This window comes from Varroa jacobsoni, unplaced genomic scaffold (assembly GCF_002532875.2).
Source record: "Varroa jacobsoni isolate VJ856 unplaced genomic scaffold, vjacob_1.0 scaffold_696, whole genome shotgun sequence".
Classification (NCBI taxonomy): Eukaryota; Metazoa; Arthropoda; class Arachnida; order Mesostigmata; family Varroidae; genus Varroa; species Varroa jacobsoni.
In genome coordinates, this window is record NW_019213598.1 from 17,811 (window position 1) to 36,549 (window position 18,739).

General features: G+C 40.6%; 1 protein-coding gene across 1 annotated transcript in view; it reads left to right on the forward strand.

Moving 5' to 3' along the window:
- The first annotated feature begins 15,044 nt into the window (after window positions 1-15,044).
- Window positions 15,045-18,739, forward strand: part of LOC111262740 (ornithine decarboxylase) — a 5,843-nt gene continuing 2,148 nt past the window's right edge. The window contains exons 1-2 of the mRNA XM_022837225.2: window positions 15,045-15,424; window positions 18,001-18,543. Coding sequence (XP_022692960.1) covers window positions 18,051-18,543 — 493 coding nt within the window. The 5' untranslated portion in view covers window positions 15,045-15,424; window positions 18,001-18,050. The remainder of the gene's footprint in view (window positions 15,425-18,000; window positions 18,544-18,739) is intronic.

Genomic DNA, 18,739 nt, shown 5'->3' on the forward strand with positions numbered 1-18,739 from the left:
TCAGTAAACAATATACATTTTGATCGTTACTATTATTTAGTACCAGTATGTTAGGTAGTAAATAGAGGAAATGATAGCAGATTGAATGCAACCGATAAGTCAGCCAGAGTATTTTTATGCGGAAATGTCTAAGGATTCTGTTGTTCTCTTTGGATGACTGTCATAATAACGTTTGATGATTGACAGCCTAAGCACCCAATAGAAGTCTACTTTAGACCCTGATTCGTCGAACCGTCATCATTTTCGAATCATAATCGACTCTTAGTAAAAGAATAATAAGGCGCAAGGACTCATCGCTGTTATTTTTCAAAAGTTAGTCGCGAACTAAAATTCTCTGATAGTGACGTCTGCTAACAATTGTAAAGGTATTGGTGGTAGATTGTCGTTGGGAAAACGGCAACAATTTATTAGTTTTTTTGTCAGATTTATGAATCGGGAACTACAGTGGCCAAGCGATCAACGTTTGGCATAAGGGATTCGAATGGCAACAAGTATAACGTCTAGGTATTGTAAAATCAGAGTTAACACAGAGTTCATGTATAATTATAGAGCGTCAAACAAAGCGGTAAATTAGCATTTGTTGTGAGTGGGTAAGCAGACGATAGAAAAATGCGCCACTGCCGGCGCTGTAGCATAAGAAATGTAACTTCCAAACTTAATATGTACTGTTTAATAGCTACAGTGGGTGCTTTGCTTAAAGGTATAAGGGAGGTTCGACTGTAATGAAATGAGGGATGAACATAACCTGCATGGGCAAATATCAGGCCTATATCATTATGAGAAGTTGATTTTGTTATGCGATGACAAAAGAAAAATAAAATAGAGGTATCCATTAGCGAGTCTGCGCAAGCACTTACGTATTTTAATAATGATTCGTGATTTAAGAAGATAATGATCACCTGAGTGAGACTATTTTGAATAAAAATGAAATATTTCAGATGAAAGTTTGATCATTACGCGGAAAATTTTTGCGAGTTTGCATAATTATAATAGTAAAAAATGGCAAAACGTATTATTTTTGGTATCGGCTGACCAAATTAACTTAAATAACTTACAGTGACTTTGTTATGTTGATCATATATTTAATCTGGGATCATTTGAGGCAGCGCCGTTATTCTTTACTAAAAAGAATCAGGTAATTCTCTATGATATAAACTACTCCAGACCGAGTACTCGTTACTAAAACTAAAAAAAAATTGATCTGTGCCATTTTAGCTATAAAAATTCTATACGTTAATCCTAACCTTGAGTATAGCTGTTCCACAGCCAAGCCAGGTGAAAAAAATTTCCGAAAGGTGTTGAATAAAACAAAAGTAATGTTAAGCTACAAAATATTTTCCACTACACCGCCAAAATATATAGATAGCACTAAGAAACATCGTCTCGTAAATAAGAAAATTTCATAAAGCTGAATTCCATTTACCAAAAAGCTGGATACTCATGAGGCTGAGGTGGACAATGTTGCTTTCGTCACTCGATATATTTGACATTTGGAAGGTGCTCAACTATGGCATACATTCATTTTCAGTGCTGAGACTCGGCTTTCCCTCAGCGAGTACTTCAGGGGTTTATCTAGGAATGGGGTTGTCACTGGGTGGTCTCTTGCTCTTAGACTGGGAGCTATCATTTTCTCAATGCAAAGGGAAACTTTCGTTCTGCTGTCACTAGATCTAGTTTACTGGGCTCCCCCAAAACCGCTATGAATACACAGGATAGCTCAAGAGAGCATATTAATGAGAAAAAGCTAGTCAGGCATCGCGGGTCGAAAAATCGGATGCATGTGACTTTCAGACTCGATTCTGTGTTCACGAGATTCATTCACTCGCCCGCCACAGATGGCGGCACATGGTCATGTGTTAGAGTGGGCAGGTTTTTTGGCTAAGCGTATTCCTTGAACGTGTGTAGATAATTCGATCCGGTCGCGCGTAAGTAGCTCGAACGGTGAGTAGTTTCCCCGATTTGTGTCTTCCTACTCAAGCACAAAAAATTGAGTTTTCTCTGCTTATCTGAATATGTTTAAGTAAATTTAAGAAATAAATAATAAGTAGCTAGAAAATCGATCTTCTTTCCTTAATAGTAATGAGAAAATTCACTTTTGACCGACACATGTCGCTCCCTTCCGCGTCGTCACCGTTAAACTGTATTGGAGCATAACTTATGATAGCCATTACCTATCATGCCATTTATGTTTGGCCGCTCATAGAAATCCAATGCAAAACACCATTTCTATGCTGGGTACATAGTTAAATGAAATACGAAATACTACTTGTACAACGAAAGCACTTTCTACGTCTACGTGTGGATCTTCGTGTCATGACGACGAAGGTTGCCCTAGTACCCAAATATTACTGGGTATTTCTGATTAACTTCGGCAAATCGTGCCCAGCGCGAATCTAGAGCGACCAGTGGGCCAATAAATATACTGTTTATAATCGTGCAAGCAACAGCAAGCGCAACCGGTGCTTGTTCATCAGCTAGGTAGTTGCAATACAGCCGGAGACGGTACTTTTCAGAACGATCTTTCGTTGGATATTACATCAAAGACCTCCATGAGGAGTCCATGATGACAGCGTGGCACGTGCCTTTGCCAGAGCTCACCCGAGTGCAAACTATCCCTGTGCGACACAAATCTACGGGTCATGCCCCTCCAACACCCAACATCTTCCAGTGATTACACGTTTTCGAGGTTGGTATGGCAGGGACATTGCCTTTAGTTTCGCATCTCCTAGAGCCGACCACCCGGTAGCCAAAAGGTCAGTGCAATGCGTGGAAAAGAGCTACCCGCCGCTGCTTACGATTGGATCCACCCTTGGTAAATACGTACGACCTCTTCGGCGCTCCTATCGGACGTGTGCGGTAGCATTAGCGGCCATCAAGAGGGACAAATGGCGACTGGTTATAATACCTCGTGTCTATACAGCGTAGAATCCCGCGTTTTGATAGCCATCTGATATCACTCTGCTGACTTGCCATTTCATTTCAAGATCAGACAATGATGCCTTTCTAAAACTGCGTGATTTGTATCGACGTCAACTTTAGGGTCTGAAAGAGAGGCAGCATAAAAGTTGAATACTGGATAAATAATCTAGAACCAAATAGTCATCTATTATGTTTGCTCTAAGGGTAGCTTCTCTCTCTCTCTCTCTCTCTCTCTCTCTCTCTCTCTCTATACGTTATAGAACTAATAACCTTACTGCGTGCTAATAATGATATCAGTATTTCCAAACACGACCTATATATATATATATGTGTGTCTGTAATGGACACCTACGACAGTGAGTCGGTAATAGATGTGTATGACACCCAACAGAAATTTTAATAGCGAGATGTATCCTGTGTCAGAAGTGAATCTTTCTCACGTTGTGCTTAAAAGGTTATTGTTCTGTATTGTCCTGTGAATGTCCTGCGGACTACATAACAATCCCAGACATAAACAAAATATAATTTCAGAACGTAAATTTGAATCCGTTCGTAAGCTCTCATCAAAGTATTTCAACATGAAGGTTAACTTAAGAAGAAAAGTTGAGGTGTTTCTATTTTTCAGTTCTAATCTAGAATTACTGTGCAGAACACAATTTATTAGTGCTCTAAGTCGATTAGTAGAGCTTCTCGACTGCTTAAATGCAGCTTTTAAGTAAAATATTGGATCCTGTTCTATGATCGAAAGCGAATAAAAGTTTGAATGTAGGCATGCACCATCTTGGAACATGGCTTCAACGGTTTTAATCATTTTTGCACTTAGATTTAGCGCGAGGAGAAAGCGCTATGGTAAGAGTGACATACTTAGATAAAGACTGGTTTTAAGCAAAAAAATGGAAACGTATCTTTATTAAGTCTGCTATGATTCATTACAATGCAGGTTATGTAACTGTTACAATTAGGTCTGCGTAATTATTAGTATTTGATCAGTCATATGGTATAGATTTTGTAAACTCTTAGATGCCATAGCTACGAACTTTATCCCTAATATCGACTCATATAATGTTACATTTACTACTACTGTCTAAACTTATGGTTTACAAATATATTTGACTGTATCATTCCATTCACTTACGGAATCCATATTATCATGAAGTTAAACTTTGAAAGCGCAGCCAGTCTATGACTAACATGATAAAATTAGATTTATGTCACAATTTTCCAATTTTATCAAATCTGTCTTACCTGTACAATTATGGGACAAGACAATACCTAAATCTAATGTGGAGCAGCCAGCGTTACAGATGTGGCGCAATCCGTTGCTTTGTTATTTCCAATAAAGCGTTTATAGCTCCACAGATGTTTAACTCTTAAAAAGTTTAATAAAGGTCTTTATAAAAAACAAGGAGGATTTCAAAATGTAAAGCAGCCATCAGACGGAAAATAGAATACGAATGCAGTCGATGCTTACATATAAATACATACAATATGTGATCGAAGGTCAACTCCTGATGCTATTTGGACTCTGATAAATTAATATTAAGTGAATATACAGAACCAGGAGAATATTTGTGGAGTCTTGGCTCGTACATGAAAATATGAAATCGGGATAGTGAATCTGAAAGAGGATGTAGGATAGCTTACCATTAAAATCAAACAGCAGAGTTGCAAAGATTATTATAACTTTTTATCCACAATACAAATGCGGATTTTTTTTACGTATAAGTGATCCGCAGAGAGTTACAGGAAATGTAAGCCGTGTTCTCTTCTTTTCAAGCAACAATGTTCCTAAACGTTTTTGACGGAAAAGTGTTCGTTTTGTTGACGTTAGATAATTGATAGGGATCCAGGATAGCACATAATAATTCTGCTAAAACCTACAAAAAGTTAAGTTCCCTCCCCTAGTAGAGGATTATGTGGCACATTCCGAGGATATTTTTGACAGTGTCAGAACTAACAAGTTTCCCTGGTATTTCTCAGGTGGAATTTGTTAGAGGCTTTTTTAGAGGAATTTCTTAGTGGCTGTCTGAATAAACTTAGATGCTTTGAAAGTTATTGAGCCTCCTTCTATTATATTTTCCATTTACCACTATAGGCGACAAATATTCAATATCATGTTATTTGTTAACATGTAGATGAAAGCAGACTCGAAAAACATTCTTTGTATTTACCATACAACGAGAAATTTCTGACAAATCTCACCATCTTTCAGGTTAAGTCTCTCATAGTGCAAACAATTTATTAAAAAAAAAAAGCTTGAACACGAGACCAGATGCCGAAGTGATCTTTCCGTAGAAACACTGAAAGTTGTCGTTCGAAGGAAAGTACGCTGCCTAGCATTTTAAGGCTTAGCTGCCACAACGATTTCGCTAGTGCCATAAAGTTTGCCAGCCTAGAATTGCACAGATCTTGCGCGTATACGGCGCATGGCCTTCATAACGATTAAACATAGAACTAAGCTAACATACTAAAATGTTGTTGATTAAAGGCTTGATCCTTCGAAAGTTAAAGTTTTTTTGAATTCGAGTGTATATGTCCGTGTGTTTATAGCTCGTATGCATTTGGTCTCACAAAAAAGTGAACAAATCAGAACAAAAAAAAAAAAAAAAAAACGTGTAAATAGCTCAATTGGCTGGAGAATCGCTAATGACAAATAGTTAATTTATGGGCACCGGAAGCGATTCCGTCGAAGATCCTGTCGAGTGCTTGTGAACGATATCCGCTACGCGACTAGTAGTACCCGCCGACACTTTGGATTACAGTATACCTTTGTAAATATTATTGGGATAGTTAAATAGAAAATTTTATTGGTTCACGCACATTTCCATGTCGTCGATGCCATTTTACATAAGGTAATGTTTAGAATTCGTCTGTTTTTAGAAATTTGGTCATAGAATGATAGATTATTATCTATCCAGCGACATGTGTAACAGACAAGCAACCTAGTTAAAAGAGTCTGTTAAATTCCAAATTAAAATTTCGTTCCATGAATGAAGTGAATATCATCGACTGATTTCGAAGTACTTGTTCAAAGTATAGTGGGCAGAGTTAATGTAAGCTTCTCTTTTAAGCGACGATCTTAATGCGGCTATCTCATCGATCACCTACGAAAAGAAACGGTAAGTTTCGTAAACGAATAATTCAATTGTTCAACATGACACACCACCACTGGATGATACAAGGGTAACGACATTGTGGGGGGTCGAGGCTATAGCTGCTTCTGGTAGTATTTACTGGCAAAAAAGGGATTCAAACGTTCTGTTTAGTAATGCTTAGATCTTTCTTGGGTCCGTATTTCTGTCTTGAGCAAAGAATCTAGTAGCATTTCATATGGCATTATCTTCAGACTAATGGAAAAAATGTTTAACCTCAGAGGCATGGGCTTGTACATCATGTTAAAACCCTATATAGTGGGTCACAAAAGTTAGGTTCGTGTATTTTTACAAAAGTATAAAGAAAAGTTGCAACATTTACGTTTAAATGCGCATATATATATATATATATATATTTAGTTTCTATTTTAAACGAGCATACATATATATGCTCGTTTAAAATAAAAACTTCACTCGTTTAAATATAAAATACTTAACTTGAGTAACAGAATATAGACTTCGCAAGCTATTTACGATAGTCTAATTATATCAAACGCTTGCCTGTTGGACGCAGTGTCTACTATCTATGACTAGGTGCTGCATTAACAGTGAACTCACTGGATTTATGTGATGTTTACCTACCCATGATTTTATTGATATAACAAGAAAATGCTAGCGTATGACATACTATAATTTTTTTACGCAGGGTAGAGAGTTTAAATTACGTCTTTCCAAAAAAAAAATATATGTTCCCGAAAACTGATACTTTTGACGGCTTCTGACCACCAACCAGAAAAGCTATGTTTTCCATGTGTCTTTTAATAAACGTTAACTATGAGAAGGCTAAAGACTCGAAACGGTCAAAAATTCAAGATCTGCAAAAAATCTCATAAATTCTAAGTGTTCAAGCTCATTTGGACTATTCAAGTGACAATCGATAACCCCCTCTTTGAAACAGCTCTTAATTTCTACAGCGAAACCGTATTGTATTAAAAATGGCCTTTTGACGAATTTTAGAGGTATACTGTCGATTTCGAGGAAAAAAGTTTTTAGTTTTGATGGGGGGATCAGTCCGCGAAAAAAAAATTCCTTATAGTCGATCTTCCAAAACGCTTGCACTGTTGTTTGTCATGACAAGTTTGCTGCTTTGTTCTAGAAACGACTTCAGGAGTAGCGAGTGCATGTCTGCTGCGACAAATAACCTGCCAAACTCTTCCCAATTGGAACGCACGACCCTGCGATGTTGTGCAAGACTTCAAGCACGTACAGCAAACGCCTATGGTCAATCGGAAACGAAAATACATAGTCATGCAAACATAGCATTTTCATGAACGTCAAGCAACGCATAGGGTATCCTAATGGCGATAAGTGTTTTTGACAGAAGTGTTGTTAAAATTACGAAGCTCACACATTTTTGTAATAAGATTAAATCAGCGAATAACAAAGCGTTAAAAGTATGCACGATTATTATGTCTGGCAGGAAGGTGTACCGATTAAGTTTAGCCAACTGGAATTTTGTTCTTCTATTAATTTTTTACAACTTTCCATCAGCTCTTTTGTTATTGCCGATAAACCAGTTTGGTATATCCCCAACTCAGTATATATGGTGATCAATCGTAAATGATCACCATATATACTGAGATAAAAAAAAAAAAGTTATGTATCGTCCTTGGTCGATTGAAGAAATAAGTATTACGAACATGTTACTTACCACAAAAATAGTGAGAGAGCAGAAAACAACGATAGGATATTTCAGTACTAATAGCGGCTATACCGCCTACCAAGCGCTTGGTGAACGTCAATATTTCGTAATGTAAATTTCGTTTATTCATTTTAGTCAGAAACTTATACATATAGGCCAACAATACGACCACATAGAACCATATCTAACACTACAACCTATTGGTCATACGAATCGTATTGAATGTGTAAAACTAACTTAAGGGATTTGCCAGATGTTACAGACGCTGAAGTTAGTATCAGAGGGCGAGAGGAGGCATGATATTCATCAATATTACCTCCGCATCTAGAGCATCTACATGTGTTGTCAGTATAGTGGAAATCCGGGTTCCTGCAAGATTTGGGGGTGGGATCCATGCACGGCAAACAAACGAATGACGATATGTGGTTAGCCGATTTGTCTTTTTCCACTCATTCTTTCTCACTGCATCCAAAGCAAAGAAATCCTGAAAGAATTTTCGTTGCCAGCTACTAAAGCCGGTTTCAGAAATTTCCTGTGAGCTGAATATCAACATTCGACAATGATGAAGTTTAGGCCCTATGTATCGTGTGCTCCGGGGGGCACCCTACCGGACTATAATTTTATGAATAAAAAGCAGGGATGTTTAAATCCTTGTTGTGAGAAGAAAGCATGTTAAGCTACCAAGAAAAACAAATCTGTCTACTGTACTCTACCGTTGAAGATAGTTTCAAATGCGATGTATTTGTAGGCGCCTAACAATAGAACGTTTCCAATCGGCAGTTTAACATTTGCATCCAACGCCACAATCCGACTTACAAGAGGCTGAAACAACTGAACCCGATACGTATTAGAAAGATTATAAGGGATCTTTTTCAGCAAACAACATTGAAGAAAAATCTTCGGGCTAATAAAGTACTCATGCCGATAGTGTCTGAGCATAAAAGCAGGCTTTACCTTGCTGCTGTTTGCCAACCAAGTACTAGCCTATTGTCTGAGAGCTTGTACGCTGTATTGAATTTGTAATGTTGTCGTCATGCGCACGTATTGAGGATCGGCACTTGGAGAAGAAGCCGAGCAAGACCTCACATATTCAACTACACTTTTGGTTGTATTAGCGAAAAAAAAAAAGACCAACGCTTATCACTGATGCGTAAACAAGAAGGTGCATAAAAATGCATGTGAATTCATATCGATAGGGACAGAGAACTGCGGTGGTATTTTAGTGAAAAAAGATAAAGGGCAAAAACCGAGTCAGCGGTGCAAGATGCTTTCTATACGGGTGAGCGTATCATAACAGGACGTTGCCTGATACCGGGAGTCGAACATCGGAGGTCCCTGTAAGATCCTACTAAACCTTTAGAGATACCCTGATGCTAGCAGAGCTGCTTGTGGAGTCCTCTAATAGATAATAATGTTGTTTCCGCTGTGCAACAACCTGGAAGATATTCAAGAAGTCGATTGGCTGTTCTAATTAAGATAGAAGGGGAGATGAGGCCTTAGAGTGCGCTAATCACCATTTGAACCCCAATTCAGCCATATTATATCGACGGGTTGCTGAGAACAAGGTCCATTGATGGCGCGAATTTGGTAGCAGGATCAAGTCGTGCCCGGAGTAACCTAACGCAAGATGACTGAAGGTCAGCAGTAAAAGATGGGCGGCATTGCTAGGTCGTGCAACCAACGACGCTGAACAGTGGCGTGAGTTATGGCAAATGCGCAATGCAATATGAACAACCTGCGAAATCGACTCATGCTGATGGCTGCAGTCGTCGCGGTGCACCGTCAGAACGGTTAGGTGCTCGCGCTCACTATTGGCGAGCTGACGCGCGAATGAACCCACGGGCGGAGGGACGGATCGACGAACAGGAAGAACGGCAAGGGGAAGATGCAAGTAACATTGTGGATGGCGTTGGGGAAAATAGGAATTCCACCTTATCAGAGTCTTGTCCGCTATAATATCTAATTTTAGTTCTTAGAAACCATATGAAGGGGGCCGTCAGGTTCTTAGTAGTTATTGCATGACAAAAAGCGTGGCAGAACCAAGGCAGCATTCTTCTCCTCCATAAGTACTTCTAATACAGCGTGAATAGCCTCTAGTCTAATGCAAGAACTCGAAGTACTTCACTCGTCGGCTTTTCGAGTAGGTCGCTCTTCTACTTTTGAAGGTTTCATAGCATTCCCCAGTGACGTGCATCGAATGACTCATCAGGTCAGAGCCCAACCTCGCAATCTCAGCGATGACAGACACGCAGGCACAGACAGGGCCAAGTAAGTATGCAGATAACAGATGAATAAAAAGCAACTAGAGGCAAAGTGAGCAAATCTTTCATAATACAGTGCCCTATGCAGCGCATCCTGGCGGAGGAGCATCTCCAAGATAGAAATGCATCAAAGCAATAAGTTTCAAATCATATTTCGAGCTCTTTCAATGCTGCAATTTCGGGTCAACAGACACACAAAATGAGATTAGTAGATAAAGACAGCTACGTTTCTCTATATAATACAATACCGATTTAAATATTCCTTTTTATTGTGAAATTTTAGTAACGGTGCAAATATCAAGGCTCATAGAAACTTAACTGGAACTGAAGATATATGTAAGATCTGTCATGGCGGATCATACGTGATCCCGATAGTGAAGGATTCTACGTGTACGCTAGAGGCGCTGTAATTTCACACTTTCTTCCAGAGCAAAAGACGATGTTGAATCGATGGCTTGATCGACCAAGCCTTTGGTCAAAATATACAAAATATCGCTGTCTAAAGTTCCGCCAAATAAATAAATAAAAGTTGTTTGATCAAACAGGAGGTGGTAAAATATTATGCATTTTATCCGCTGTAAATTCAAGCTTCATACGGGTAGAACTCTAATTTTAATAAAATTATCTCAGAACCCACATTGCAGCTGTTTGCGTAAATGGATCGATGTTCCTATAAATTATCTTTAAATGCAGTAAAGTTTTATTTAAAATTACCTCTTATCTTTTTGAAGACAGACATGTATCTAAAACTCTTTTCGAATTCTAAAAAGACCTTAAATGAAATATAGTAGCAGCAGAGATTTTGAAATTTACGTGCCTTGCGCCCCTATTGCTAGATATTTGGGCTCGAAGAATAAATATGTTTTATTTAGGATTTTATAATTTTAGGAGCACAGTCGAGGTTATTTATGTTTCGGAAGCATTTTTGGTTTGACTTTAGTGAAGACCGCCTCGAAGCTTAAAATAGTAGCAATAATAATAATAAGCAATGCCAAATAATCGGTTGCTGTTCTTCAGTCCTAGATGACGGAAAGTAGCGTAATATTACGTTATTATAAAATAATATTCGGATTCAGGGATTGCGATTCATATGAATGGGAGATTTGGTAAACGGCTATTTTATCGAAGTAAAAACTGCGTTATTCTTCGAAATTCACGTACGATCAGAGAGTGTATTCAAGGTAAACATTACTACATTTTAGATTTGTGTTGTTAACGAGGAAAAATTAATTTCCGTATTGCAAAAAATAGCATAAATTAGCTAACGATTGATTGGGCGCTGATGGGACGCTATAAAAGGCCAACAAGACATGATTTCCTATTCCTTGACGTCAACAGGCTCGTAAATATATACGCTGAACGAGAATATACTTGGTGGTAAATCTTTTGCTCTGAGAAACTGCTGGTGAAGCTCGCGTAGTATGCCGCTGGTGGCCTACGCGCATCAACGCTCATGAAGTTGTCACTAAATCAAAAGCTTGTCGAAGTTCCCATAGCTGAGAGTAACTGTCATGTTGTTGACGCGTTAAGTCAATCCATTCTATCATTTGATAAATTGGAAAAATGTTATAAAAATCGTTTTTTATGGACTTTGTCAGAATGCGACACAGACAACAAGAAAGATGTTACGAAAATTTGTCGTATACGAAACAGATTACCAAAGGATTTTATGCATTGTGACACAATATGATAAATATTAGTTTGGTCAATGTTTAACCTATAAGGCTTCCGACAGGAGACCAAGTTCTGTAGAATATAGCAGCTTTCTAATTGAAAGTATTAATTTGTGGTTTATATTTAGATTATTCATTCTCAACGAAGTATCGTCAACAAAATTAAGCTGGCATTCGGGTATCGCAAAAGTTTCCTTAAGAGTATATTCTTCACAGTCCGATTTCCTACATCACGAATGAGGACCAAGTAAATATAATAATTATCCCTTATTCGATCAGTGCTTGCCAGTGATCTGCGTTTGCATTCTTACTGTCCTACTAGTGGACGATGCAATAGAATATCTGCTCATGACCAAGGATAACTGTTGTAATGATCTCCTTTATCAATTGTAGTCGGGTTGTATGAACGACTATGTTTAAAAAATTGGTCGCCAGAGGGCGTGTTGTTGTTACTTTTCTAGGAAGCCCATATCTATCCACAACCTTTTATCGTTAACGACAAGGTAGTCAATAATGTTGTTGATACCTGTCGTTTCATCGGAACCTACCATACAAACAAAAGGTATTTTGGTGTAGTATATTTATTATTTACTGATAGAATCTATTTGCCTTCTAATATCGAGAACCAATCGTAAACATGAAGGACATTATTAATTTATTAGAAGTTAAATTCTCTTAAAATACATAATGTTTTATTAACCTCCGTAGAAATTCGGGTTTTTTTTACAACGGGTATTTTAGAAGCACACCTCTCCACTAGAGAGTACACGTTTAGTAGTGTTTTGCATGATCTCTGACATCACTTTACCCAGCCTTTTTGAATCGTAAATATGCCGCTCATGACGTATACTTTCGTTGCAAACGTGCGTGTTACCTCCACATCCGACAGGTGTTAGCAGGGCCCGATGTTTATACTTCGTTGAAGCAACACCCAATATAATTAATCACATGTTCAATTTCTTCTTGACCTCATGCCGAAGAAGCAACGAACGAAAAAGTCCAATAAGCCGTTACGTTTAACGGCTGTGACAGTCAACATAAAACTATTACGCCTCGACGCGTAAGCAAATTTTGATAAGAGATGAGATGAACGACTAGACCCGGCCAACACGCTGTCTGAACATTGACCAATGTGGTATCTACTTCGTTGCCCGCCGCAGCGCAAACAACCTCCGCAAATGAGGCTACACGCATAACGGTTCTCTCCATCGATACCATGTTCCATGGCAACGATATGGAATCGCAGGCAGCAAGAAATTGTTAAAAAACACCGCCAGCAGCTTTTTGTTCATCGCTGATCTTTTCCATCTCGTTTATGCTTTCTCTTCGTTTTTACAAATAATGGCTGTAGGTGTAGTAAGGCCTACAAGTGAGCGAACGACGTCTTTATAATACTGCAAGGTCCGCCTAACGTCAAATTACAATCCATGATCTCACATTAGAGCTAGCAATTACATTAACAATGCTGAAGTTGTAGAAAGGATCGCAGGCCAAATTTACAGCTTCACCCAACCAACTTATTACCCGTATTTTCATTTGTGCCTGCCATAGTTCCTTGATCGCTTCGCAGTTCTAACGGAGATAGGGATACAGCCGACACCAGCGTCGTCCGATCTTGTAGCAGAACTCAAACACGTCTATTCATAGCTCTTATGACAGCTGTCGATTCTATGAAGAAATGGTAAAGTGCCTTGTGCAACTGTGGAGTGAGCATGTTAGTGGGCGTGCTGCGCATGCCGCACAAGACGTAGCGTGTCTAGGCTCGCGGTCGTAGCAAAGCCGTTCTGGGTGTCATGGACGATCAGCACCGAGTGGTCTTCCCATCGAGAAGCGGTCACAACGAGTCGAGCAAGCAGGGGAAGTTACTTAGATTGGCAGGACTGCCACGAGAAGGAGTAAGGCTGTCTGCAAGAAAGAACACGCATTAGCGGTTTACCGCCTTTTACCTCCTAAAAGTGCCTGGCAGCCATAGAAACAGGTCTCAACAGAGACCACTTTCTTTTTGCGCTCTTCGCCTTCTTTGTCAATGTTTCTCTCTCGCTCTCAGCAACACGGACGTGAAGGTTCCGTTTTGCTCGGTGGTCTTCCGGCGTTAACCGCCGTACGTAAATTGTCTCCGCATTGCCATTGTAGCCCTGCAACACCGCGGCATCCGCTCGTGCCATGGCTGCCATAAACCGACGTAGCGACGGCTAACGCATAGAACAACTGGTCTGTGTTTCCATGAAAAGGAAGATTAGGGCAGCAGTGCCTTTTGGTGTTGTTGTCGTTGTTATTTTTGTTCACGGTGTTGCTGTTGTCGTAGTCGCCATTAGTGCAGTTCCTGTAGCATTTGAATACAAACAACACATGCTTGCACTCATATTATACGGGCTGCTAAACAGTGGCCGACCACGGTCCATTTTGATCACATCGCTGCTGACTGTGATGATGATGATGAGGATGCCGTCTGCTGCTGCTGCTGATGTGCGAAGCATGATCTAATTCTGCTGCGATTGTAAAGCGGCATTTGATTCCTTTAACCTCTTTTTTTTCGATTTATCTCACTTTTTCCAACAACGACGCACATTTTACGTTTTCGTTCTGTCGCTCTCTCGGCACAACGTCAGCCTCATACCGGCATGCCATAATTGTCTACGAGCGATTTCGTGTTTGTTTTTACGCGTTTTGATCTCGACAATGAGTAGTATCTACCTATTGCCATGTTAGAGGGTAAGCTGACAGTGCCAGCATGTTCGGTTGCAGTATTTGACGCCTCCGCAATACGCATCACACACTACGACAGGCACAGTGCAGGTTCCAAAGGGCGGTGTTCCATTCGCTGTCTGCGGGATCTATGCACGGTCTCGTATTGTTGTATCAGCCGTTGACGCATGAGCAGGCGGGCGAGTGCGCTGGCTTGAGCGGCGATCAAAGTGGTTTTGGACCACAGCAACGACAGCAGCAACAATGGCCGTAGCGACCGTCATCGTGATCGTTGTCGAATCCATTTCGTGCTATGAAACAAAGCAACGCAGACTGCCTTCGAGTGCGCTGTCGTTCCTAACAACTTAATACGTGCGACTTAATGCAAATGAAAAAAGAGGTAGAAGGGGCACGACTTAGCGAATGGCGATTTTGCCCATAGCCTTGCAGTTTCCCTCTGATAGGAGCTCCCGTCATCGTTACGCTCCTACTAGCGCTGCTGTAATATCGAATGCGAAAACCCCCTTGCGGCCTCTACCTGCCACGTCCTTGCCATCGAACACAGGCCGCTACTGGCATCGTTAACCAGACAGGGAGAGCGACTGCTAAGCAGGTTGTTAAGCGGCCAATCATTGGTGCGTTCTCCTCACCCAGGTGGTCGCCGCCGCTGCCGCGGGCGGCAACCGGCCGGCGGTTCTTAAGCGCCATCTTGAGCTGTATAAGCTCAGTTCTGCCTTCGTCGGTCTCAGGTGTGTTTTGTCGTCAGGTCCACGAAGGTTCACATTGGATGGTGTGGTAGCACTGGATAGCTGAGGCGGTCTCCCCACAGCCCCCAGCTATCGGGACTAATCTGCTACCAGAGAACACTACTCGAGAAAGGCAAAGGTGTATTTGCTGAAATTTTCTATCTGAAATCTAAAGGAAAGAGACTAGCTGAAATTTGGCTACGGGTGTAGTTAGCGTTAGCGTGAATCGAACGCTTTCTTACCAAGTGAACCTACTCCAGCAAAAGTACAATCTTTGAACTGAGCTAAACAGAATCAGTTTGAAAGAATCTTGCGTTTTGACCTTCGCTAATCTGGTCGAAAGACGGTAAGTTTTATTTAAACAATTTTTCTACGTGAACTGAGTCAAACATGTGAATGTTTGTCACCTTGAGTGTTTTCTTTTGAATCATGTCCTCTTTTCTTCGGCAACCAGAGATTAGCATACGCGACATGTTCAAGATATGGCTCCTTTCACGGCAAGCCGACTAATTTAGTTTATTTAGATTTCCTATTTTTTTATTTCGCCCTCTCGTTCAAGTTGCTTTATCTACTTGTATAGTGTAGTATTACTGAATTCTAGTGGTCGATCAAACCGATTGATTTACAACGCCTTACAAGTGGTTCTTTGATCCCGTAACATTTACTCGATATTCTATCCTCCTCTATTACTCGACCTGCAGCTATATGTGCCTATGAGACCTGTCTGCACGGACCTTGGCAAATGATATCACCAACGGCATATCCGTTCGCATCCATTATACGAAAGTCGCCTGAACGTTGGTTCACCAGTATCCGGCCTTTAAGGGATTGTCCCACCGACACCTAACCGCACGAACGTAAAGGGTTCGGAGCAAACTTCTGGCAACAAATTGTACAGCTAATAGGCGATCATGGTCTGCCAGTGTGCAGCGAGGTTTAGCGAAGACATATCTCGCTAGAAACGATGTATGCTGCTATGCGAACCAGTGGACGCACGATTTTATTTCTACATAGAGAAATCTTGGCGCGCGCGCGTGCGCCCTACCGCCCGCCCGCCCGCCCGCCTGTTAGTACCAAACCTGTCTGCCCCAGCCCAGTGCTTGGTAGGCTGTTCAAGGTAATTTGCTGCACAAAATTCTCTGCAATCCCTGTCGTCGTCTTATACAATGCAGCTAGTTGGCTATACTATCCAATCGAACCAACGTTATCTGAGTCATGAACGGCGAGCATGGCCGTTGAGGTGCACCGTTCTAGTAAACTTCTCTGGCCGTCAGCCCCGATGAAGCAGACGAAGGCGAAAGCAGCCCGAGAGTTACACGAACGTTGCGGCGTTGTTCAGCGTCAGTTGCTACTGCGCGGAAACCAGGAAGCATCCTAGTATAAGATAATATGCAACGGGCATAGGAAATTGCGGAAGGAATACTAGCACGTTGGCCTATCTGACTGGGTGACCTATTTTAAATGAAACACGCTTCTTCCCGGTAGAGCGTCAGTAGAATGGCGTCAACGTTGGGCGCGACGATGATTATCATGATCGTCGTCATTAATAATGCATTGCTAGCATTAATAATGAGTTGCTGTACATTAAAAGGTAATTTGTGCACAATTATTAGAAAAATCGCACATCACTTCCGTCACCACGCCAACGGTCGCTTGTCAGCAATCTCGTGATGCTCTCTAACGTCGCTGGTTCTGTTGAAGGAAGACCCAGGGCAATATGGCGGCTCTAGGCGCAATGACACAACGAGGATAGCCATATAATACTATCGATATAGATATACGTACAGATATACGGTAACGGGCATGGTGGTAAACTGAATAGCGAACAGTATAAAGCTATCTTCACTATTCACCAAACAATGTGATACGTTGTACATATGACGTCGGAGAACATTGTAACATAAACTACGCTAAAAATCAGAGTACATGTGTAAAGTTCTTAGAACAGGAGTATGTGAATATAGTTACTTTGTTAATGTTAAGTTAGCAGAATTATCTCGTGAAAAATGACTAAAATTGCTGCGTAACTATGCAGTTACGTGGTTGAGCAAGTAGCGAATCTTCTAGCGGATCTTCGCGTGACACAATCTAAAATTAAGATGATTGGACTTTGGCGACCGTACCGTGTGAGTAGCGTAAAAATCGCGTGGTACCGCAGACAATAACAAGAACGACCTTTAACTTGCTCTCCGTAGACCCGTAGGTCAACGCAGCGATCTCATTAAGGGCATATCAATACAGTTGTCATATAGTATCATAAATGGCTGCATTCATTCATGGTTAGATAAATGCTACATTTCACAGCGGCAAGTATTTAGTTTCATTAGAAGAGCGCACTCTTTTATGTCATCAGTTAGTCATAATATATAGGTCGACGACACAAAGGAATACGTACTGTCGTAATTATGCACGCGAGTATGCCATCATGATTTTGCTAATCGGTGAATATTTCGGTTAGTTTGCATGTATGGGTTAACTTGCCATACACTGATTAAATCCGAGATTTTGAAAACATTTTTGCCAACCAGATTTTGTTCAAATGACTACGGTTGTGACTAGGGTAGCTTAGCTCAGAATAAGTATGCTCGTATTGAAGTAAACATAAAGGATGTTTTCCAGCGCTTTCAGCTGATACCAGGTATAATAATTGTAGACTGGTTTAGATAGTTAGATTTAGCATGAAACGTGCAAAGCTTCATACGAGGACAGGTAGAAGAACGAATGCAGCTATGTCAAAACTTAAGGAATCGATTGATTCCTTAAGTCGATCATCGCGTCGTTTTTCCCACCAGCTATTCTAACGTTTCTTGGTAATTATGCACTTCACCGCCTCCACAGTGATTTATGCATGTATTTTTATATGCATCAAAATCTTCGTATCGTAGTAGTTAAGGCAATGTTATATGATAACTGCTATTACAGGTGTAGAATTTTTACGGCAGCTTCGCCGTAGAATTGCAACGTACAAAAGGATGCAGCGAGACACAACAACCATGAATGACGCCTTTAGCAAGCTCGTGACTGATTGGCGCCATGACGAACCGTTCTACATCGTCGACCTAGGCGACATTTGTCGTAAGGTGAAGCTCTGGAGACTCAAGATGCCACGTGTGATCCCTTTCTATGCCGTCAAATGTAATCCCATCCCTACGGTCCTTAAAACGATTGCGCATTTCGGCTTTGGCTTTGACTGTGCCTCAAAGGAAGAAATCGAGGCGGTCTTCAATGAGACCGGAGTGGACGCTTTGCGAATTATTTATGCCAATCCATGCAAAACCCGCAGCTTCATAAAGCATGCCCGATCTCGGGGTGTTAAGCGGATGACATTCGATAACGAAGACGAACTTGAGAAGATTGCTGAAATCTACCCTGAAGCTGAACTCGTGCTTAGGATCAAAGTAAATGACTCCAGCTCACCGATGCGGCTTAGCGCGAAATTTGGAGCTGCCCTCGATGACGTACCAAGTAAGTATGCCACTAAATAAGCATTACAGTAGAAAGACTGTGCCATGATCGCTGGTGCTTTTTCGCGATTTGTCTTTTACATAGTTAATGGAAGAGCACATAATGTCGTTGACCATTATCAGTAATAAGTGATAAAACTGATTGATTGAAAAATTGATTGATTGATTGATTGATTGATCGATCGATAGATAGATAC